Consider the following 17,766-nt stretch of genomic DNA (forward strand, 5'->3'; position numbering starts at 1 on the left):
AACACTTATGTTTTTAAAAAGTCGTGATATGCAAAAGTGCTGTTGTGATGTGAGAAGAAGAATTGATGATGATATGATTGAAATAAATAAGTAATAAAAATTGATACCGAAAAAGTAAAGGGGGAAAATATGGCAATATGTAGAAACTTTTAAGAAGAAATGTAAGTATCTACATACATAAAATAAAGGATTGAAAGATAGAAAGTGAAATGAAATAGTATATAATTGTATAGTTTAGAAATTTCCTAATTTGATTTCATTACCGATAGATATAATGTTTACTAAGAATGTTTATGTTCATTAACATAATAAATTTAGAAATCAAATGTCGTTAAAAATATTTTTGAATGAGAAAAGAAATAGGGTGATATAAATATATACACAGATGGAAAGATGAAATATGAAATTAATTAATTTCATTTAAAGTGAAAAAAAAGTTACAAAGAAGAAGTAAGAAGTAAATGGCAACAAAAATATTCTTAATGTAAGAAATCATTGAAGAAAAAATATTTATAGGTAGGAAAATCATACTTGAAATATCACAGACAATAATTACATAGGTAACAGTTTAAAGTTACCAGTGAACTTTACCGACAAGCACCTTAAACTCAGTTGTACTAATCACGATATAAATTAAAAGTATATTATAAATAAAAACGATATGAAATGGTTCAATTAAATTAATAATATTATACTAGAGTTGTATCAATTGAAGGAATGATTAATAAAGTGATGATGAGAGGACGATAATTTAGATGCATATGTACAATATGAGACGATGATTAGTGACGTTCATACAAGTCGTTCTCTTGTTGGGCCACCCCAGCAACCAAGTTAGACCAGAAAGTCCCATAGTCTTTCAGCACAGTACCCCTAGAATAAGAAACGAGATCATTATTTCGATTGATACGAGAAATCGTGTCAAGGTTCATGAGTCGCGTTTACCAGTCGAGTCGACGAACCTAACGGAAGTTGTATAATACAAAACCTCTCACTTTCGTACCGGGTCGCCATACCGGTTTATATGTGTTAATTTTGTAAACGAGAGTATTTATTATTTTATGCACAAAAGCCTTTCAGGACGTTAATGGTCTTTTAAACGACTAAATGATTAGCGGCAACTGCCGCACAGACCTGACCAGCAAAATTCATAATGGCAATAATTACATTGTGGTGAATTTTCTGTTTGTACCAAATTTTTTATACAAAAAATAAAGTTGTTGATCAATTCGTTGCGAAACTGTCACACATTTTATATAAATAAATAAACAGTTTCGTAATCCGAAACTCGTTTTATGTTTTGTCTGAGATGATGTCCTTATTTGGTTAAATGAAATCAACGTCTGATCGTTAAAGCGTTTTATAATCGGATTCAAATTTTGAATTTTTTTATGGACTATGTTTACATCGATAAACATTTGTGGTTGTTTCAACGAATATGGAAAATTGTATATCGAAAAACACTACCTAAACCATTCTAATTGTTGAATGAAAGTTTTGGAATTCAAACCCTTTATAAAGTGTAGGAAACTGGAGTCTAAATTATATTTTGGATGACGAAGAAAATTGAAATAGACAAAACCATTAAAATGTGGGTCGAAGTATCGAAAAATAGCGCAAAATAACATGAAAAGAAGGAAAATAAAGGCAACGTCTTTTTTCCGTGTACTTCTATGTAGTTTTTCATGGAAATCCTTAAAAAAAATACAAAGTACTTACGTGAAGTAAACTTCTCCTGGCGGAATGTTAGCTGGCGCTATCCATACGAACGTAGCCTGCTGTTTCTCTTTAGGATCAGCATGCGTTATGGAAGCACATTCGGGATGAATGGTCGTATTGGAAGTGTGAAGCCATTCTCCAACCCAGTTATTAGTTGCCACATCCCTAGCCTGCAAGAAGAATCCTTTAAACGGCGCCAAACCCTGAATAGCCACTGAAAAGTAAACCGTCATACAATACAATCACCATCAAAAACTTCGTCGTTTGAAATATGACTTTTACTACCAGTTATTTTTGAACCAGGTCCATAATGGGAGTCCGAAGCTACCACTTGATAAGGCAACGTCTCTGGAGGCTGCGGCTTAGCTTGTCCATGGTAAGGTTGGTTTGGTCGCGGTTTCACGCAAGCGTCCACCGGTGCACCATCGGGAAAACCCAAAGATGGTGTTGTTACATATACTATGAAGCATATGCTCAGCAGCAACTTCATAATCACGCACTTTATGTCTTCTCAGTCTGCAATAAATCGTGTTGTATAATTTCAGGTAGGTTAACTTTCTATTTGAATGACCTTTTGTTACATAGAGATAAAATTTGTACGGTATGAATGTATTGTTTCATAGTTGAAGTCCTTTATTATATTGCATTACAATATAATAGATAAGTGACTCAATAGAACATAGTTTGGAGTTGTTTAAAGTAGAGAAGGGCTACTTGTGATATATACATATAATCTACTTAAATGCTTTGAACTATAAATTTGAGTATATTTGACTATTCAAGTATTATATGTATAGATATTGTAGAATAGTTCTGTTGGTAGCAGTTGTGAATATCTAATAACAATTCAAGTCGTGATTTCTTTTTTATATTCTGCATCTAGATTGATCCTTATGCGTCTGAAATTTATAAGAACTGAAGACAGTATTAGAAAAAGAAGTACCATATAAAAGGCGTTGCGCTCTTGGCGCTCCAGTGCTGCTGGTTAGTGTCGTGTCGAGATTGGAACTGGCCAACATCAGTTCGCTGTTCGACCACGAAACCTCGTACTTCGGATCGCGAATACGTTTTCGTTAAAAGTGAACGCGGTTCAAGTTACATAAAATTGGACGGCGACTACGTTTAAAACGAATCGTTTCCAAACTGGGTTGCGCGACGGTAAAAGTCTGTATTATCTACCTCTAATAAAAATCGTCAAAGAAACTTCCGTCAGACACCGAAGCGGAATCCTTTCTCTCTTATTTAAAGATGTATACAAATATTAAATGTAGTATATTGCATCATGAAAGAATCAGATATCCGATTCCGGTTTGGTATTTATGCTTACAATTTAAACTGCCCGAATGCAAACTGCATAGCAATTTTGAATCAGGCGCTCGCCCAAACAATGGGCAAATGTATTATTCTTAAAAAGTAATCTTGGCATAACGAGCAGAGATACAAGAATACGTGGTTAAGAAGTATGACAAAGGTGGTTGATGTAATGGTGAGAGTGAAGAGATTGAAATGGCAATGAGCAGGTCACGTATAGATAGACGAAAGAATTGTTCGAATGGTAACCGAGAAAATGTAAAAGGATGCAAGTAAGGCTACAGGGGAGATCTGTGGATGAAATCAGAAAAATGTGTGGGATGAGATGGATGAGAGTTAGCGGAAACAGAGAAGAATGGAAAAGTGTTGAAGAGGTCTTCAAACGGTAGTGTATGGCGAATGGCTGTAAACTATATTACTTGTACATTCTATGAAATATTTTAAGTAAAAAATATAATAACAAGCAGGGCTGCTGAAAGGAATCCCAGGCCCTGTGAAAAATAATTTCGAGCCCTATGACAAACTAAAAAAAAAGATTTTACAGACATATTTTTAATATGCGAAAAATCTATCAGAACTATTGGAAAAATATCTACATATAAGTATGATATAAGAGGAACGATTTCCGACACGGGGCCCCTTGGGTAGTCCAGGCCCTGGAACTTTACCTCGGCTACCCCCCCCCCCCCCCGGTGATCGGTGATCGATTCTGGGTTCAAGTCAGTCAAAATTGTATTTTAAAGAATTTTATATATATGTAAGTAGATAAATCGAAAAGTAATATTTTATTTTATTTGCAAAAAATGAAAGTTTGTTATTCAAAGTTATTTTAAAGTAAACCCTTAAAATTCATTAACGATAAAGGACAGCTGCAGAATTATTATTTCCGCCAAGAGCCAGTTTTGGATATTGATTAATGACATTATTACATACGTATGTACGTACATACACACGTCTATTGGCTATTGGCTATTCACATGGATATATGGGGCTATTCACGTCTTCAAAATAGTCGCATTGCTATCGAATATCTCAACGTTCAACGTTTCTTTAACTTTCTTTTATTAATAACTAGTGATTTTACCCGGCTTCGCTCGGTAACTATTATATAAACCGATTAAACATGGATTTTATTAAATTTATCGAATTAAAGAATCGAAAAAAAAAATTACTAACAGCCAATCAGAAATTAATGGCTTTTTTTATATATTATATATAAGTGAACCGGAACTGAAAAAATAATCCTGATCCGGAACTGAAACAGGAATCCGGATCCGGAACCGGAACTGAAAAAGAAATCGGGATCTGGAACTGAAACAGGAATCCGGATCCGGAAATGAAACAGAAATCCGGATCCGGAACTAAAAATGGAATCAGGATCTGAAACTGAAACAGGAATCGAGATCCGGAACTGAAACTGTAATCGGGATCTGGAATTGAAAAAGGCATCCGGATACTGAACTGAAACAGTTTTCGGGATCCGGAACTGAAACAGTAATCGGGATCTGGAACTGAAACAGTAATTAAAATCCGGAATTGAAAAAGGCATCCGGATTCGGAACTGAAACAGTAATCGGGATCTGGAACTGAAACAGTAATTGGAATCCGGAACTGAAACAGTTATGGGGATCCGGAACTGAAACAGTAATCGGGATCAGGAACTGAAACAGTAATCGGGATTTTTAAGGATCGTTTTTTGTGGTAGTTTTATCGAATTGTATCATGTACATCGTGCACTGTCCCTAAAGATAAATTCAATTCGCTTTTCGCGAGTACTTACCATTTATACCGTCAACTGTTGAATTCTTAATGAGCGTAGGAAAGTAAGTCTGCATGAGTGAGATTATCTGTAAAAGCATTAATAGGACACGAAACGCGGTTGGAATATTCAACAACCACTGCTTTCACCTGATCAACAGAACGATTCCATTACAGAGACAGATCAATTTACAGTTCTTCCGCTCGAGTATTGCCTAAAAGCTTTCCTGTGGTAGATATACATATATGTATGTATTGCGATTTTCTAACGCAAAAAAAATCCGTTTCAGTCGTACCGATTGAAAATTTCAGTTTATTTACAGGTTTTGATAAAGTTTAACAAGCGCTCAAGTAACTAGAGCTTTTTCTAATATCTCAAAACTTTTAATGACAACGATAAAAAAGATTATACTTACACATAGACGCCAGGGTGTGGCTCAATTTTTAAGGTTGAACGTTTATCTTGCGCAACGTTGAATTTCTTCTAATCATAGTGTCAGTGTTTTCGAACAGTTTAAATGCTCAAATGCCTTCGGCTACTTTGAAATGGTCAGTGAAACCAATTTCATATTGATCTATTAAGAACAATGTGCTATACACAATACTATTTTTATGGGAGCAAAATGTTGAGAAATATTTCACCTTTTCAAGTGTTCTATTCAAATAGATAAATTAGTAAAATGTAATTACTCATTTGTCAATAAATTTTTGAACGTTTAAATTTATTAAGAAACGTGCGAAAATAAAAATGCTCCATCTACGAGTGTTACGCATTGAAAGAACATTTTAGGAAAAAATAAATTAAAGTGGGTCAAATGTAACGCTGCATGTTTTCAAGCTGCATATAAAATAAATGTGCAAGCGGCTAGAGAACAACTCCGATTATTATTATTGGTATTGCACTTTTGTATAGAGTTACTACTGACTTGTTTTTTTTTTGTTGTTTCATAAATTTTCAAATTCTGTAATACGACTCAATCGCCACTTTTTAAAATATTTGCAATACATTGCTGCTGTTTCATACTTTAAATGTACACTTTTATCCCAAAAAACCATAATTATAATATCTTTTAATATCATGTGTTTGTAGTGCACAAATTATAATATGATCTTTAATAATCTGAGTAAATATAATCATTATTCAATGATATTAAATTAAGAAATAAATCGATCAATGTTTCTTCATTATTTTTTTTATTTTTGCTTGCCTTTGGGCAATGCTAAGGCACTATTGGGATTTTCTCTTTTCTATTATACGTTATATACAATCATTATCACGAAGCCTTTCTCAAATATCGCGTTTTACGATATTTGAGAAAGGCTGCCAAAATTGTCTTACATAACATATCCATGCTTCTGAAACCTGATGTTTTGGGCAGCAACATACATATGTATGTACTTCCTTGTTATTTAATACCACACACATAGCATCGTATACAATATTTAATAAAACAAATAAACGAATTTCCCCATGTTAAATAAATAACATTAAAAGCACTATTATGAAATCATATCGGTAAATTCGTGCTAAGTTCGATAAAACGAGTTAAGTAAAATTAAAATATGTACATATGTACATAAATATACAAGCACTAATCCTAATACAAAAATTTTATATCAAACACTAACTTTAATGTTCTTTATTGTTTTCATTTTTTTTTATTAACAAAAAATAACACAACTTTCAGGGAAAAAATCCAGAGTAACAATTAAAGATTACTTGTGCCACTTTCACTTTAGTTTTATCACTTTTATACAGAAAACTTTCGCCGATTTGATCAAAAAACAAACTATTATATTATATTTCACAATAAATTTTATGTGCTTCTATTTTAATACCAATATATACATATATATATATATATATATATATATATATATATATATATATATATATATATATATATATATATATATATATATATATATATATATATATATATATATATATATATATATATATATATATATATTATGACAAATTATCTGTAAAATACATAAACTTATAACTAAAGAAAGTGCGGTAAAAAAATTCTCTCTACTCTAAAGTAATTAAATCGTGCAACAACAGTAATTAACTGAACAAAAAAAATGATATGGCATTGCTACAAATTTCAACCAATACTTTATTTCCCAATCTGCAGAAAAATTAAGTTTCATATCCTCAAGTGCATTTAATGTATTAATAATGGGTCTACCTCACGGGCCCGAATGTGAAACGCCCGAAAACGCAAATATCGGAAGGCAAAGATCGAAAATCGAAAGATCTTAAGTCGAAAGACAAAAAAAGGGTGCATGGTAAATGGTACATACTCACTTAATTTGTGCGAGCAGGATATAACAGGAACAAGAGGAACAGGCTTTTCCTCCCGTATTAAAGCGCGCGGGCAGAATACAGGAGGAAAAACCTGTTCCTTTTGTTCCTGTTGTATCCTGCTCGCGAAAATTAAGTGAGTATGTACCGTTTACCATGCACCCTTTTTTTGATCTTTCGATTTTCGATCTTTGCCTTCCGATATTTGCGTTTTCGGGCGTTTCACATTCGGGCCCGTCACAGAGACCGATTAATAGTACATACATATCCATGAAAACCAACTATATAGTACATCATATGCAATAAAGTTCAATTGTGAAATCTACATATCAGACTAATAAAGTGTGTGTATATGTACATATGTGGTGAACGAGAAGACTTAATAGGGTAGTGTAAATATGGAGTTCATTGAAAATGTGGTTCCATGTGACAAGTCGTGTGCTTTTATTGCCCCACATGAGTTGTGCAATTTCTTCACTGAGAGAAGTGAAAGTGGTCCAGCTCATTCTCATAGTTGTGATTAGTACAACGCATGAGCCACAACTGGGCCGAACTTTACGCAATTACCTGTCGATACATTAAATCATAATCGTTAAAAAGTCTTTAAGAACTCGAATTTATTTATTTGTAATTTTATTAAATTAATAATATTACACTCGCAACAAAATAAATTTTTACTATAATTGAAAATGCAAGAATAATAAATTAAATAACAAGAAAAAAATCCATAAGAAAAAAAAAAATATTTTTGATTTAAAATTCGCTAGACAATTAATCATAAGTATTTTAAAGCAATGAAATATCACAATCAATAGGAAAAACATCTGACTATGGATTCCAATACTCACTTTGAGCACAGCAATACTAGATTTTGAGTTAAAGACCGCAAAAGCCAAAAAACTGTAAAAATCGCGCAATTTTTTAAACGCTCATATCTCGTAAGCGATCACCAACCAACAAAAATCAATATCATATTCGAATTCAGTGGGTCAAAGTTAGTAAATATTGGTTAGTCTCCGCTCTGGTAATTTTTTTTGTTTCTCGGTGTTATTAATTCCATTGATCCGAATTGCGATATTTTACCGAGTGCACACAGACCAGTAGTGTATGTACATATGTATAAATAAAAATATGCACATATGTGTATCATAGTTTACGGCCGCTATCCTTAGCTCTATCCTAGTGCCTACCTACTGGGAGCACTAGGTTACAATTCTCTTGAGTCACGACGTAGAGTATATTTGGGAAAAAATTTAAATGAAAATAAGTTACTGGTTGGTTTAGTGAGGAATCCGCAAATTCTTACAGAATTGAGATTCAGTGTTCCCTGCCAACTCAGGTACATTAGATGTTGCTGTTTGTTCTCTTCTCCTGTGGCACGTACCAATCTGATGGCTTCATAATCTGTTGCAAGAGGCATCAAGCTTCTCAACCAGATTTATTTCATCCCAAATATGTTGATCTGATTGAGAAATTGTTTAATTTGAGATCGTAAATGTGCATTCATACTTATTGTATTTTTTTTTTTGTTTAGCCATAGTGACGACTTGGAGCTATTCTATAATATCACATTAGCAAAATTATAAATAAATATGAAAATTGATAATAACACTTATATGAATAGAGGATGGGTAAAACAAAAAACAAAATTATTAGTAAAGATATTTATTTTTAATTTTTGATTAGCGTAAGCGATTTTATTATAAAAAAAATAAAAAAAAGAATGTGAATGTTTTAGACATAAAATATCACAATGATAATGTATTATTATATATTAGATATAACAGAGTTTTATTGTTTCGCTTAAAATAGTTAAAGCTATTCAATTAATCATGTCAGTGAATTTATAAATAAGCTTTATTCATTTTAATGTGAATGTGCACATTATAATATGTATATATGTATGTATGTTTTAAATGCTCGATCAGATCAGTTGTTAGCAGCCTTTTTAATGGGAATTGGGATCGGAATACCCATCAATGTGCATAATGAGTTTCTAATTGGTTTTAATACTGAAACTTCCATTTCCCAATTTGTTTCGGCTAACTGAGACATGGCCTATAATAAAAAAGACAGACTTTGGAAATGATTCGCTGTTAAAATAAACACAAATAATGATCAAAACAAACCTCATCAAAATTTTCTGGAGGAATTGTAGTTGAATCACCATATATGAGAAGAGCATCATACAATTTAGTAGCCGTGGCTTTTCTAACATATTTATCCATATGACAAATACATATTGTTAGCTTTGCTAAAGCTTTACGGCAAACTTCACCACCGACCTATGGACATACATATGTATATATAATTAAAAAAATAAAACGATTACAAAAAATAAATGAAACTATTAAAAAAATACCTGTATTATTTGACACAAAACGCTAATCGCATCCAAAAGTTTATAAATGTTGCGACAATTTTTGATTTCAATTTTGACATGATTTGAAACGTCATTTGCGAAGCTACAATCTTGATCTTCCAATACAGGATTAATACAACCTGGAATTGTGTAAATTCTATGTTTGTATGTACATATATTACATATGGACATTCGAATAAAAACTTGAGCATAAATCTGTACCTGAACTTAATAGACGATCTAGAAACTTCAGCATGGGTATCACTACACGATCAACGTTGTGGTTATCTTCAAATACTTTCACTATAGTGTTGCATATTATTTGCATTCTGGGGTAGTTATCGTGCAAAGACGACATGTATGAAAAAAGTGCAGAAGTAGAATGTTTTACCTAAAATATAAAAAAAATATTATAACTAATGTTTTCACAACGAAATTTAAGATAAATTGTGTAACTTGCCAAGCTTTCAGTCATATCTCCAGCGCTCACAGTCAGTCCCAAGATAATATTGTACCTATATACGTCCCATTCTAACAACTTGATAAACAATGGCATAGTATGTTCGGCGAATAGCCAAAGCACAGTGGGCTTATATTGCAAAACTTCTTCGGGCACGTCCAACACGACTTTTTTAGAATTTTGTTTTAAATCATCATCGGAAGATACATTTTCATTATTATCATAGAGATGCGGGAAAATAGACAATAGCTCTTTGTGATGTGGAATATGGGGTATAGTTGGTGTACTATAAATCGCGATAAAAAAACATCATTCAATTACAAATATAAAATTTGAACAGTTCAAAACGTAAAAATAATATCATACCAATATAGTAAAGCTGTGAAAGTTTTACCAGCATGAGCCCGAGTTCTGTCAATTTTTTCAACCGACTGTTGAGCGATTCCAATCATTATACGTCGCACCAAATCGGGAGTGAATATTGAATCATTTTCTCTCGCACATTGTTTGCACAATGACAAAATTCCTGTCATAATAAACACACATATTGACAAAAAGTAAAATAGAAAGATTTCTAAAATGGATAGGTAAGCAAACCTGCAATACTGGTTTCTCTAACCCAAGCGCCAATATCTCCTCTCATTTCTATTGTATATTCTGACAAGCATTTTATGAAACACTCAAAGATATCATAGATGCAATTTTCGGTTTTGTCCCAATTGCAAATTTTATACAGATCCTTAGATATTTGAATATGTTCCATTTTTTTCACACCAACAGTCTGGCACAAATTTGTCAATCCTTTCAAACCGTCTCTTCTCGATTCGGCCCACTTCAGAGTTGGTTCACTGATTTGCGCGCATTCGATTAATGATGATATGGCCAACGGAAGAAATTCTTCAAGTGTAAAACTTGGAAGAGCACCTATATAAAGTAGAATACGAAAAAAAAATAAATATCAATTTATATTTCAAATAAGGAAAATGCTGTTAACTTATGTTTACCAATGGCTAATGTGTATCCCATTCTAATTTGTAAGCCGGTAGCGCCGACATTTTTTAATTGACCACAATATTTTGTAACTAGCTGTTTTCGTTTGAGATATAAGGCATCCTTTGTGTCTTTATTATCAATATTTTGATACATAACAATTTTCACAGCATCATAATTCAAATATTCATTAAAAACTGCTGTGAGAGCGGAGACAGCTTTGTTTCTAATTACAATTGCTTCATGAGACAAACATTCCTCAATAAGAGTAAGCCAATCATCTATGAAATAAATAAAACATACTCTATTATATGTACATTTAAAAAAAAATACTTATGTAGAAATTTATAGATACCGATGATATTATCCTCATGATATTTGACTTTGGCTAAGGACAGATTTTCAATGCACACGCAACAAGCTTGTCGCATAAGTTCACCACCTAAGCCTCTAAATTGATATCTGCTGTTCAATATCGGCACTATATTCTTTATGACTTCCAGTAGTTTGGTCGATAATTCTATATTGCTGGTGAGATGTAATGCGTAAATGATTTCGCCGATTGCTAATATTGAACCATGTCTGGTATTTAAGTCATTGGATAATGTCTGTTCAGTGAGTGTTGGCAAAACAGTTTCAGCCATATATTTTGCATCCTGTAAGTATTTATAAAAAAATATTCAATATAATAAATGAAATACTAATTAATCGTATTGTATTTTCTGATGTACTACCATTTTAGTCAACAAATGTAAAGACTTGGATGAAAGTTCTCTTATGTTAATATCCCAATGGTGTACTTTTTTCTCTACTAAATGATCAATTAACGGTTTCACATATGTTTTTGTTTTTGCAACAAACGGTGCAGCACGAAGAAAAGCTGAGTTACGAGGACCAAGATAAAAGTCTTCAGAGGATATGATCAATACATTTTGTCCATAAGGATCGCAACATCGACCAACGATTTCTTCAAATGCCGCTTTACCAGCCATTCTGCAGTTAATCTAAATAAAATAAATCATTACTGCAAACTTTTCAAACTACGAAATGTGATAAAACTAACTAACAAATAAAAATCTTTAAGCAATTGAACTAGAAATAAAATAAAAACCTCTCTATCAAAAAGAGCCGTGACCATTAACCCAATTAACAAATCATTAATATAAGGCACTAGATCATCTGAATAAGCTCTAGCGAAAGCCCAGCAAACGAAGCATGCCGCATCTCTGACATGTTGCCCTGTCGGAGTGTGACCTCGTATTTCTTCAAATTGCAGAGCCAGTAACACAACTGCCACTGCATCCGGAAGATATTGAGGTAAGAGTAAGCCTCTACGACCTGAAAATAAATTAATATGTAACAATTTCATGCCTATTTCTTTCGATAATATAGGAGAGTTACGAAATTACCTAATTCAGCAAGTGCAAGACAACCTCCGTGCCACGCTCCGTCACCTTCATGAGGGCTAAACAAATCCATCAAACCCGATATTATATCACCAGTTGCCGAGCTGCTCAATCTGGCAGCTACTCGACCTAAGCCTTTGGCAGCCGACCACCTCACAATATTGTCACCATCTCGTAAACCTAATAATAGTTGTTCGATAATATCCTCAATCTGAAAAAAAAACAACTATGAAAATGATGAATTTATAACGTTTTAACATACTCAAGTTTTTAATAAAATTTACCAATTCTGGAATATCTAAATCTTCATCGTTCATTTCAAGTTCGAATTCGTCTTCGTCGACACGATCATTAGCATTGGAACCGGCCTGTAAATTTAATGCTAAAGAACTCTTCTTACGTATATATCGCCAAGTTGCTAAACGAGGCTTCAATAGCACTAATCCTGTAAAATAAAACAATTTTTATAATAATGTGATAAATAATTATAATTTGAATACATAACAAATGAAAATTTTACCTATTCTTTGAATAATCTTAATACCATACTTTCTAACTAATATGGCTTTGCTTTTGTTATAATTCTGTTTTATAATCCATTTGAACAAATCATCGGCGTATGGTAAAAGGTCTTCACGTTTTCCATGCTTAAGAACGGTAGCAACGCTTGCTAAGACTCCGTAATTAATATTGTCTTCTTGTCTAAGATCGGCATTTTGACAACAAGACCACTTAAAAAACTCTCCCAAATAAATTTCAATAACATCGGATCTACAAGCAGAATAAAATAAATATAATATTTGCAACGGAAAATAGTATTTTTAAGTGGATTTTAATATACCTTGTTAAAAACTTTGAAGTCAAAAATGCACCAGCTTCTGAACAAGCATCCGTAACTAAGGAATATGTCTTACAAATATCATAAATTCTCTTCATCGTCGTCTTTCTTACCACACCTTCACAGTCTAAAATATCAAATAATTAAAAGAGCTTCATTAGTTTTTATAAAAATTAAATGATTTTTTACCTTTGTCGCCAGAGGTGAAGCCGTCAAGCCTCGACATATGGAATGGCATAATAACAATAATGGACAGCCACAACAATAGGATAAACCTACTGTGCCAATTATCTCGATCTTGAGGATCTTCACTCTCTAAAAACTTGAGAATGGGAGACAAATCTGATACCTGAAAATGATCAAATAAACGCATTTTATTTTTTAATTATTCCAAATTGAAAAAAAAAATTACGTAGTTTTGTATAATGGAACTAACCCACATAAAATTTTTGACATTCTAATTTAATTATAATATATAAGTTAATGTATAAAATTAAATTATATAAAACAACAATAAGCCTAATCCTGTTCTTTCACAGTAGATACGTTCTAGAAGATTCCATATAAATTTCCAAAAAATATCATAAAATAAAGAATACAGTGGATATGAGAAAATTGTAAAATTATGAGATATTATGTATAACAAATTTGGTAGTTCTAAATTGAAAATTGCAGATTTGCATAGTAGAAGAAAAATAAACACTCCACCTTTATGCATATGTATAGTAGTGGGTTATTCTATAAGAAATTTCTGGTATATTCAAACACATTCATACCTCATGCGGCAAATGAACAATGGCGTGTTTGTATCCTCTGACTCTGAGCACATGGTACATGTAAAGCAGAGCAGCCCGAGTGGGCGGGCAAGCAAAAGGCTGGGCGGTGACCGTGGCCACCAAAGGAGAAAGCAACTTGGGCAGATGAGGCTCCAGCAGACGAGGGCGTTCACAGTATTGTCTCAAGAGGAAGGAGAGCCGTTCGGCGGCGGCCTCCACAGCAGTTGCAGCCCCTTCCGGTTGGCTCGCTGTCCCACTACATTCAACACATAGTCGAATAGCCTCTTGCAGATTTGCCAATTCGGTGGTTTCGCTGCTAACCTCCATGGGGCCTCCACCACCCCCTCCTCCTCCCTCTCCATCTTCCATAACATCATCGAGCGACATTTAGCCCACAGACGACAGCCGGTTCTGACTTTGACAGTTGAACCGAACGTAAGACCACTCAATACGGCCATCATATTTGCGTACTCTGAGTTTGCACAAATTTTGTTAATTTACATATTTAAAACGCTTAATATAATTATTAATAATAAAGTAGACTATCTTCATTAATTTTAATTTCAAAAAATAAAAAACAAGTTTAATTTTCGATTCATTTTTTCATCAGAAAAATACAAAAATCTTTTCAAACATGAAGAAGAGATGAAATTCAAAATTATCACCATGGAAGTGAGACGAAAGACTCTGGCATGCATTAGAAATCGACATTTTAGCATAAACAATAAATAATAAAAAATGAAATTGTACATTAACAATTTAATTAATTTTAATTCTAGATTTAATTCATCATATTATAATAATTTCGGTATGAGATGTTTAAAAATAAGCTAAAAGCCGTTTTGAAATGAAAATAGTAAACTATCATAAATTCTTAAATAAGATTATTGAATTATTTGGTCGTGTTTAATTGATAAATCACACAAATTATCAAATACAAAAAAAAATGAAGTAAAATGAAAAGGAAAATATGTATCAATGGCAAGATCAAAGATATTTTTCTTCGGGCACAGTGGTGTTTATTTACTACAAATTTTAAATGATTTTAGCAAAGATAATATAACAACAACAAAAAAATTTGGTGATTTTATTTTTATTTTTACTTAAAATCACTATCTTTATTATATACAATAAATATCAGGAAGCTTGAAATAATTTAAAAGGTCAAAATAAAATAATGAAATATTGTTTTAAAAAAAAAATACTACTTCCGGTTTACGAATTCTAACCAAAACCTTATCAGCTCTAAGTTAGTACATAAAGAATACAAATATAAATTTTCAGCTTGATACGTTCAGGGGTGTGGATAGAATAGTGGTCACAACATTTTTGACCTTTCTAAGAGGAAATAATCCCACTTCCGATTTATAAAATTTAATGATTTTTTTTTATTTTCATCACATTGATACAAGAATTATACTTGAATTTTTTCGTGTTTCATCACATGTTTAAGGGGTCGAAATAGATAGTGGAAGAAAAATTGAACAAGAGTAAACTGCCACTTCCGGTTGACGGGTGCTCACCAAATCTCTTCTCTAGCTCTTCGTGTCGATAAGAATGTCAGTAACCGATACTAAGTTTCAGTTCGATAGGACTAACGGTGTTCAAAACACAGACACATTTTTTTCTAGATCATGAAAACGTGATCAGTAATCGATTCTGAGTTCGAATCAGTCAAAATCTCGAGTTCGAATTTTCGTATGATCACAAAACTTCGTCTATTGTTACTACGTACATACATAGATAAAGTAAAAAGCATTACGAAATTCAAACTTTGGTGTGCAACTCAGGAAATCGCAAATGAGTGTCTCACTTATGAGTGATAATTTGCAACGAAATTTATTTTATGAAATATCGTCGTCACAAAAACAGTGCTAACACTCAATTAACCTAAATAATTTCATCTTTACGACACTTGTCAATTAAAAATACGGCCTTTTATGTTTTTGGACTAAAATGAAAAATTTTTACATTAAAAGGATATTGCAAATTTTATAGATTAAAAAGAAATTTTATATCACATAATTTAAAATAATTTTCAGTGTCGATGCGATGGAATTTTTTTTCAATTTGTTAAGTTATCCTACTGGACGATATAATATAAATTTATCGGCACTCTCCCAAATTGGAAGCTTTATTTTTAAAAATTATGTCTTGCATTTGATTATTTTTATTACTAATATGTATGTACAATAAAAAAACGTATGCGCTACGTTTTTTTATTGTATGCATAATTTTAGATTTTAAACCAATAATAATGATCTTACTAAATAATCTGCTTTTATTTCATCATTCGATACCAGTACTTTTCCGCGTTCTTCAAAGGACACGTTCACTTTTCTGAACCTATTTTGAATACATTATTAGATGCACCTGTGCTTATGCAATATTTCTAAGATTATCATAACCCAAAATTTTAATAGTATTTTGAGCTTACGTTTTTGACCTATAAATTATTATGTTGTTATTATGATAAAAAAAACACGTTACCATTTATCGTAATCGGATTGAGATCATATTTACAGATATATGTATATGTAATATAAACTAATTGGTTGAACAGCTTAGCCCTCTAATAATTCTATTGTGGCGATGTTAAGAATAATATATTTTAATATAAAAATGGGATTATTGCATTAAGGTAAAGGTCCGAAATTCTTATAAAGTTCTATACCGTATATATGTATTTAAACCAAAGATTAAATTTATTTTACGTAAATATATAAAATGTTAAGACAAGCTTTGCAAAAAATAGTCATTATTGTTTACATCATTCAATTTATGAATTAAAATTTGATTTATTACATTTATTTATGTTAAAATTTATCATTATTTATGAATAAATTATATAAACATTTTAAATCATAATATAAATATTTTATATATAGAAATTAAGCTTTTATTTATTTATTAACATATCCAAAAAAGTGTGGCATGGGACGTATAGGTTGGTCTTCAGCTGTGATAGGCGTGTCTTCATATCATTGTCAATTCGTACGATGTTATTATTTAGATTAGTTTCTCCTACAAGTCTTCAAATATGGGAATCACCGTCATCGATTACTGTCAATACAAGGATAAAATATCACTGAAAACACTCCAGGGAATGAGGTTCGCGATGGTACAGATTTGACCCAGCGGCTTTTTTTGCATGTGCGAAATCTATCTAAGAAAATTAATTAAATTATACCTTGAATGCCGTCAATCATAAAAATTTTATAATACCTTCCATCACAAACTGTGGTTTAATCTTGAAGTTTGGTCAACTGGATATAATAATTGGGTCTACCTCACGGGCCTGAATGTGAAACGCCCGAAAACGCAAATATCGGAAGGCAAAGATCGAAAATCGAAAGATCTTAAGTCAAAAGATCAAAAAAAATGGGTGCATGGTTAACGGTACATACTCACTTAATTTGCGCGAGCAGGATACAACAGGAACAAGAGGAACAGGCTTTTCCTCCCGTATTAATGTGCGCGCGCAGAATACGGGAGGAAAAGCCTGTTCCTTTTTTTTTGATCTTTCGATTAAAAGCCTCCCGTTTTTTTTTATCTTTCGACTTAAGATCTTTTGATTTTCGATCTTTGCCTTCCGATATTTGCGTTTTCGGGCGTTTCACATTCGGGCCCGTCACGGAGACCGATAATAATTATACCTAATTGAATTTAAAATTAACGATGTTGTAAATCTATATACATACATATGTACATATATATAAAAACCAATGTTTGTCTGTCTGTGTGTCTGTCACGTATGCGTTCCTATAGCATTAAACCGATTGCGATGAAACTTACATGAGTTGTTGTGTGCATGCCCGTGATGGTTTCTGTA

General features: G+C 32.3%; 2 protein-coding genes across 2 annotated transcripts; both read right to left on the minus strand.

The window, feature by feature from the left end:
• Positions 1–782: 782 nt before the first annotated feature.
• LOC143917185 (reelin domain-containing protein 1) lies at positions 783–2,209 on the minus strand. Its single transcript, XM_077438619.1, has 3 exons — positions 2,005–2,209; positions 1,720–1,933; positions 783–873 (listed from the first exon to the last, which is right to left on the minus strand). The coding sequence occupies exons 1-3, from the start codon at positions 2,207–2,209 to the stop codon at positions 783–785; spliced, it is 510 nt and encodes a 169-aa protein (XP_077294745.1).
• Positions 2,210–8,752: 6,543 nt separating this feature from the next.
• On the minus strand, positions 8,753–14,371 carry Tbcd (tubulin folding cofactor D). The gene is made up of 17 exons (XM_077431893.1): positions 13,935–14,371; positions 13,348–13,507; positions 13,162–13,285; positions 12,841–13,091; positions 12,605–12,765; positions 12,324–12,531; positions 12,026–12,252; positions 11,649–11,918; positions 11,270–11,570; positions 10,929–11,195; positions 10,522–10,848; positions 10,291–10,450; positions 9,925–10,210; positions 9,687–9,855; positions 9,465–9,604; positions 9,232–9,387; positions 8,753–9,160 (listed from the first exon to the last, which is right to left on the minus strand). The coding sequence occupies exons 1-17, from the start codon at positions 14,319–14,321 to the stop codon at positions 9,032–9,034; spliced, it is 3,723 nt and encodes a 1,240-aa protein (XP_077288019.1). The 5' UTR covers positions 14,322–14,371; the 3' UTR covers positions 8,753–9,031.
• Between the last annotated feature and the right edge of the window lie 3,395 nt (positions 14,372–17,766).

Source organism: Arctopsyche grandis, chromosome 1, assembly GCF_051622035.1.
Source record: "Arctopsyche grandis isolate Sample6627 chromosome 1, ASM5162203v2, whole genome shotgun sequence".
Classification (NCBI taxonomy): Eukaryota; Metazoa; Arthropoda; class Insecta; order Trichoptera; family Hydropsychidae; genus Arctopsyche; species Arctopsyche grandis.

Excerpts from the sequence above, each read along its gene's own strand:
- Tbcd (XM_077431893.1), bottom strand. The coding sequence starts at position 14,321 with ATGTCGCTCGATGATGTTATGGAAGATGGAGAGGGAGGAGGAGGGGGT. Across the intron at positions 9,605-9,686 it reads AGATCGTCTATTAAGTTCAG|GTTGTATTAATCCTGTATTG; the intron begins GTACAGATTTAT and ends ACACAATTCCAG. Across the intron at positions 9,161-9,231 it reads CTCCAGAAAATTTTGATGAG|GCCATGTCTCAGTTAGCCGA; the intron begins GTTTGTTTTGAT and ends TTTTTATTATAG.
- LOC143917185 (XM_077438619.1), bottom strand. The coding sequence starts at position 2,209 with ATGAAGTTGCTGCTGAGCATATGCTTCATAGTATATGTAACAACACCA. Across the intron at positions 1,934-2,004 it reads ACCTGGTTCAAAAATAACTG|TGGCTATTCAGGGTTTGGCG; the intron begins GTAGTAAAAGTC and ends TTTACTTTTCAG. Across the intron at positions 874-1,719 it reads CCAGGAGAAGTTTACTTCAC|GGGTACTGTGCTGAAAGACT; the intron begins GTAAGTACTTTG and ends TTCTTATTCTAG.